This window comes from Tetrao urogallus, assembly GCF_951394365.1.
Source record: "Tetrao urogallus genome assembly, chromosome: 6".
Lineage (NCBI taxonomy): Eukaryota > Metazoa > Chordata > Aves > Galliformes > Phasianidae > Tetrao > Tetrao urogallus.
The window spans coordinates 58,759,156-58,765,286 of NC_136819.1; the positions used below are offsets into that span (position 1 = coordinate 58,759,156).

General features: G+C 56.1%; 1 protein-coding gene across 1 annotated transcript; it reads right to left on the reverse strand.

The window, feature by feature from the left end:
* Window positions 1-3,078: 3,078 nt before the first annotated feature.
* BMP4 (bone morphogenetic protein 4) lies at window positions 3,079-5,661 on the reverse strand (the record flags this gene model as incomplete). Its single annotated transcript, XM_079536871.1, has 3 exons — window positions 3,079-3,923; window positions 4,813-5,189; window positions 5,633-5,661. The coding sequence occupies 3 exons, from the start codon at window positions 5,659-5,661 to the stop codon at window positions 3,079-3,081; spliced, it is 1,251 nt and encodes a 416-aa protein (XP_079392997.1).
* Between the last annotated feature and the right edge of the window lie 470 nt (window positions 5,662-6,131).

The window sequence follows — 6,131 nt, forward strand, 5'->3', positions numbered from 1 at the left end:
CTCACCATCTGGGGTGCAAGATTTTGGGTGAGAGCTGCCTGGGGCTGGTAGGAAATCTGCACATCCACCTTCAAGTCATTCTGCTTTCGTTTACAGCCGGAGTTGAGTAAGAGGAGGGATTACATTGATACATCTTATCTCAAACCTTCGTGCACTGAAGGGCCAGGGATTTCTGTGCCACAGACAACAAAGCGCTCTAAAATAAGTCACGTCTGCAAATGCCACATTCCATGGTCTAAAGGAGTTACTGCACTTTTAAAGCAGATATGTTTGTCACACTTTTAAACAAAGTTGAACATAGGCTCTGCAACGCTCCATCTCTTCTCTGCTGTGTGATCAAGGTAATTTCTGACATAGATAAGCCAGCAAGAAGCCAAATGGGCTGTAGGTGTCTCTGATTATCGCAGGGGAGTTGGATTTGATGGCCTTTAAAGGTCCCTACCAAGACAAGTGATTCTAGGATTGTGCATGCCACATCCATGGCACAAAGCTAGCAAATGGCACTGCCACTGTGCTGACCGCAGAGCTGGGCATCAAACCCCAAAGCACGGCATCAAACCCCAAAGCACAGCACAATGGCCAGAGACACTCCGTGGGATTCCTGGCTGTTCCTCACACCTGCACTCAATTCACAGCTTCCCAAAGCAGCTCTTCTGCCCTCTCCCCTTCCCGAGGTGGTGAGAAGAGATCTGATCAGCAAAAAAAAAACCACCACCAATTATCAGCTGGAAACTGGAAGGGGCCTGAATCTGTTTGACCTGACCACTTTGCTGTGCTTTCCTGGGGACAGAGGGATGCAGGCACATGGGAAGGGGAATCCTCAGCCCCTGCACACACTTTGTGTTGCATGCAGGAGTTCAAATGTGCTTCACTGAGTCAGCTGCTCAATGCATCCACGAGTGTTTTGTTACTGACAGGCAGTCCATACCCATGGGTCAGATTCTTTAAAAAGTTACTGAATCGAAATGTCTTGATTTAACAATAAAAAGAGAAACGAAGAAAGAAAGATTAAAAAACCAGCAGTTCCCTACAGTTTGGGGGCAGGACAGACCATGTAGGATCAAAGCAAATGAGAAGCTCTCCAAGGCCGCACAGCACCGGGACATCTCCCCTCGCAGCACCTATAGGACATGCAGGTGCCTCTGCAGGGCTGGAGCTCTGCTTTCGTCATCAAAACGCAATGCAAAAACCAACACCAAAGCAAGCAGACCCAGAAAGCAGCAGGAATGCAGCAAAGCAGTTGGAGGCTTCTCCTCACGCAGCCGCAAGGGGAATGAGCTAAATCCCAGAGCCACTCGTGCTGCACGGCTCCATCACACTGCCAGGGGTGGGATAAACCAGGATGGATGAGAGCAGGGAGACAAACCTGGGAGAGGCCTCGGGAGCTTTTTGTTTTTATCCTTTGAGGAAAAGCAGAGGGATTTTCTCCAGCCGCCGTGCTGCGGGGTGATGGGGCTGAGCCCCTTCCCCTGTCCCACAGTGGGGTTATCACAGGGAGGTGGGGAGCTGTGTAATTGCCCTGTCAGGCAGCTGAAAGGCGCTTGCCTTTAGCTGATGCCACTTCAAAATGAAATTCCTTCTTTGGCACAGCTATGTCTGATATGCAGGCATCAAAGGGGAGGCAGCAGGTCGCCGGTGCCCCGGGCCACGCATTTCCCTTCTTAAAGGCAGGAATGAGAGTGTCAGCTCCGGGCCGAGGGGGGCCCAGCAGCCATCACTGCTGCCCCACACACCCTACACACCCCACAAACCCCCATGCAGAGCCACGCAGGGACCCCGCAGTGCGGGCAGACACAAAGCGCCCACAGCCCCTCCATCAGCGGTGCCGTGAGGGGGACAGAGGGGAGGACAGGAGGTTGGAATGGCGGTTGTTGGGGCGTTTTTGTTGTTTCCAAGAGAACTGCAGGGCCGTGCTGCCTCCCCCCTGGCTCCCATCTCCTCTCTCCACCTGCACTCCTCAGGGAGCCAAAGCTTTTGGCAAGCATTCCTGGCCGCTTTTTTATTGGTTTCGGCTAAGCCGCCCCTTTCGGAGGGTTGGAGAGCTTCAATCGTTAAAAGAAAAGAAAGAAAACAAATTAAAAACCAAAAAAACGCATCACACCCCCCCACCTCTGCTGCTGCCCTCCCTTCCATTCCCCCAATGGCTGCAGGGGGTCTGACCCCCCCTCCCCCCTCTCCCCGTGCCACTGCTCCCCCCAAACAGGCTCTGACCACAGCATCCAAGCCCCCACTGTACCTGTTTGGCTCTGATCCCCTTCCTGCTCGGAAGCAATTTGGAGACGAAGCAGCGCAGGTAGCTATTAGCTAACACATATTTAACTGCTCCAGATATCTTTTCGTTTCTTGTTGGGGTTTTTTTTGGCATTGTAATGGGGCGATTTGATCTTCAAAGGCCCCGTGCAAACCTTTGAAGCTTCCCAATCTCCAGTAGGGAGGGGAAGAGAGATTGGGAAGGGAGGGGGAGGGAATGTTAACAGTTTTAAAACCCGGGGAATCCTGAAGATGAACGAAAGGTTTAAAACCCATCGGGTTTAGCACATAGCCCTCAGGTAAACCTTCACCTTCTTTTCAAATGCAATTTTGGTGGGTGGCTTTGCAAACACTCGGGCCAGGTGAGCAAGGTGGGCTCTATTCCCAGCAGCTGACTGTCCAGTGAGGTGCTCCTCAGCACCGGGGGCTCCATGGTACCTCGGTGAGAAACAGAGACACCGAGATTGGCAAAGACTATGGGGTGGGGGGGGGAAGGGAGAGAGAAAGAGAGGAGGGAGGAAAAGAGGGAGAGGAGGGAGGAGGAGAGCAGATACATTCCCTGCTGCGCTCCGGGCCAGCAGCACCCCGAGAGGTGAGACACAAAATGCATTTACCTTTAAAATAATGACTCATTTTATTTTTTTCTCTTTTAATACGTAGTTATAAATATATTTTGTCAAAATATATGATCATTATTGTCAAAAAACATTTGCACATAAAGTCATAAATAAGGTCAAGGTGAACGTTTAGTTTAGAGGAAGAGTCCAGCTAGAGCAAGCAGTTCTGGGGGGGACGGGAGGGAGAGAGGAGGGGAGGGGAGGGAAGGGGTCAGCGGCACCCGCACCCCTCCACCACCATCTCCTGGTAGTTTTTCAGCACCACCTTGTCATACTCATCCAGGTAGAGCATGGAGATGGCGCTCAGCTCCGTGGGCACGCAGCAGGCCTTGGGGATGCTGGAGTTGACGGAGTTGACCAACGTCTGCACGATGGCGTGGTTGGTGGAGTTGAGGTGGTCGGCCAGGGGGAAGGGGCAGTCCCCGTGGCAGTAAAACGCCTGGTAGCCCGGGGGGGCCACGATCCAATCGTTCCAACCCACGTCGCTGAAATCCACATAGAGAGCGTGGCGGCGGCAGTTTTTTTTGTTCTTGCGGGAACGTTGGTGCTTGGGGCTGCGGCGGGCCCTGCGGGTCAGCGCGTGGCCTCGTCCGTCGTGCCCGAAAGTGACCAGGAGCGGCCTGAGCTGCGCCCAGTCCCCGCCGTGCCCTTGAGGTAAAGATCGGCTAATCCTGACGTGTTTGCCCTGATGAGTCTGTGCCTGGTGGAGGTGGGTCACCTCGATCACCAGCCCGTGGTTCGGCTGCTTGTCCTTGGTCCACCGGATCACGGCTGGGCTCACATCGAAGGTCTCCCAGCGCGTCACGTTGTGGTGCACCAACCGCGTGTCCAACAGGCGCGTAATGGCCTGCGAGCGCTCCGACAGCGGCTTCATCACTTCGTAAATGTTTATCCGGTGGAAGCCCCTCTCCCACGCCGCGCTCGGCTCCTCCACCTGCTCCCGGTACAGCCGCAGCTCCGCCGACGAGATCACCTCGTTGTCTGGCACGCTGCTGAGGTTGAAGACGAAGCGGATCCGCGGCGCTTCGCTGGGACCCGGGACGCTCTCCAGGTGCTCTGAATGGGTGCAGGGAAGGGGGAAAACGGGACAAAAGAACGAAACGGGAGCGCGTCAGCCTCGGGGCACGCAGCCACAGCCCCGGCGCCGTCCCGGCCTGCATTCACCTGCCTGGCTCAATTACCCCGTGCATCCCAATCGCAGTCGCAGCGGTCCCGGTGCCGCGCGCACTCCTCCGCACTCTGACCCCTTCCCTCCGCCTCTCTCCCACTTCGGAGGAGGTTTTTCCCCTTTTGCTTCCCCCCCTGGGGCTCTAAAGCAGAGGGGAGCACAGAGCTGCCTTGTTACGGGGCGCAGGGGGAGAAAGCGAAGCAAATTCCAAAGCCGTAATGATGCGGCTGGATTAATAATTCAGATTTACTTTGGAAAAGAAACATCCGCTAGGAAACATTTGGATCAGATTACAAGGGCCTATTGAATAAACCTTATAAACACGCAGCTGTAAGTATTAAATTCGAGGAGGGGTTCTTGGGGGGAGAAGTTTTCGTTGGTTTTTTTTTTGTTTGTTTGTTTGTTTTTGGTTTTTTTTTTTTCCTTAAGAGCAAAACCAGGCAGCGATCGCTTTGGAAGTTCAAAAGAAACACCGCGGGGGTGGGCGACCTCCCGCCCTCATTCGCTCCCGCATCGGATGCATTAAATCCACGCGAGCCCAGCAACGATCCCGTGGCACAGGGACCGAGGGACAGAGTCGTCAAAGTGCTCCAACACCCTGAAACAGCCACGGGATGCTGGAAAGCCCGGCAGCACGCTGTCACCCGCAAACCGCACGCGTCGGGAGCGTTTTTCCTCCCGTAAAAAGTGAAGAGGCGGGCACAACCCGCTCCTAAACGCATCGGTGAGCTCCCGAGCGCTGCCGGGGCTGGGAATTTCCCTCCTCCCATCACTGACCTTCATGGTGGAAGCTCCTCACGGTGTTGGCCCGGCTGGTCGATCTCTCGGGATACTGCAGGCTGATCTCCTGGAGGCTCTCCTCCTCTTCTCCGGACTGGAGCCGGTAGAGATCCAGCATGTAACTGGGGATGACGGCTGATTTGCTGGGCTGGGGCCGCCTTCGCAGCCCAAACATCTGCAGCAGAGTCGTTTCGAAACCCCGCAAGAGTTCATGGCTTTGGGCAGAGCGGCGTCCGGATCCGGCTTGTCCCTGAAGCTCTGCTACTTTCTTCCTGCCGGTCTCGGGGATCAGGCTAGCATGGTTGGTACCTCCCAGCAGGACTTGGCATAGTAGGATGACCATCAGCATTCGGTTACCAGGAATCATGGTGTCTCTGGGGTGTAAAAAACGCAACAACAAACGACAAGGAAAGTCAGGATGAGAAGCGAGCCCCCCCCCCCCCCCCCCCCACCACCCCTCCTCTCCTCCTCCTCTTCCGAAGAAAGTTGAAAAATACGAAAAAAAAATACATGGCAAAGCGAGATGAGAAGGAGCCAGCGGGGACAGGACGGCTCCCGGGGCATCGCGGCCGCTGCGGGAAGGGGCGCGCGGCGCGGCGGGGCGCGGAGCTGCGGGTTCGAATCCCGCTGCGGGACGCGGAGACAAAAATAAAGTTAAAAAAAGAAGAAAAGAAAAAAAAAAAAAAAAAAAAAAAAAAGGAAAGAATTTTTTTTTTTTTTTAAAAAGCAAAAAATAAAAATCGGCATTAAAAAAAAAAAAAAAAAAAGCAATAATAAAAAAGCCAAGGCGAGGAAGAAGAGGGCTGTACTCACTGACAGCAAGCAAGGCATATCAGCACAGTCCATGATTCTGGAGAGCCAGCGCGGACCCAGCGCGCCGAAAGCCTCCGGGGCAGCGGCTGCCGAGCGCCTCCCGCGATCGCCGCCCGGGCGCAGTGCGGCCGCCGCCGCCGCCGGCCCCGGTTTTCTCCCGGCCCCGCAGTCACGTGGAGCCGCTCACCACCCCCCCCCCGTCGCCCCCCCCCCCCCCCCCCAACCCCTCCCGGCCCGGCTCGGCCCGGCCCGCCGCCCCCGGCCCGCCCCCGTCCGGCCCGGCCCCGCGGGGGACGGCCCGACCCGCCCCGCCGTCCGCGCCTGGTTCTCCCTCCAGGGAGGGGGGAGGCGGCGGAGAGCTGCGGTCGGACGGGGAGGGGTCCGCGGGGTGAGCTCAGGTGGGCGGCACCGTGGTGTCCCTTAAGTCCCCCCTTCGGTTTGGCCCCTCTCAGGTGCGTCCCGCGGGACGCGTCCCCGAGGGGCTGCGTTAACCCTGCTCTCTG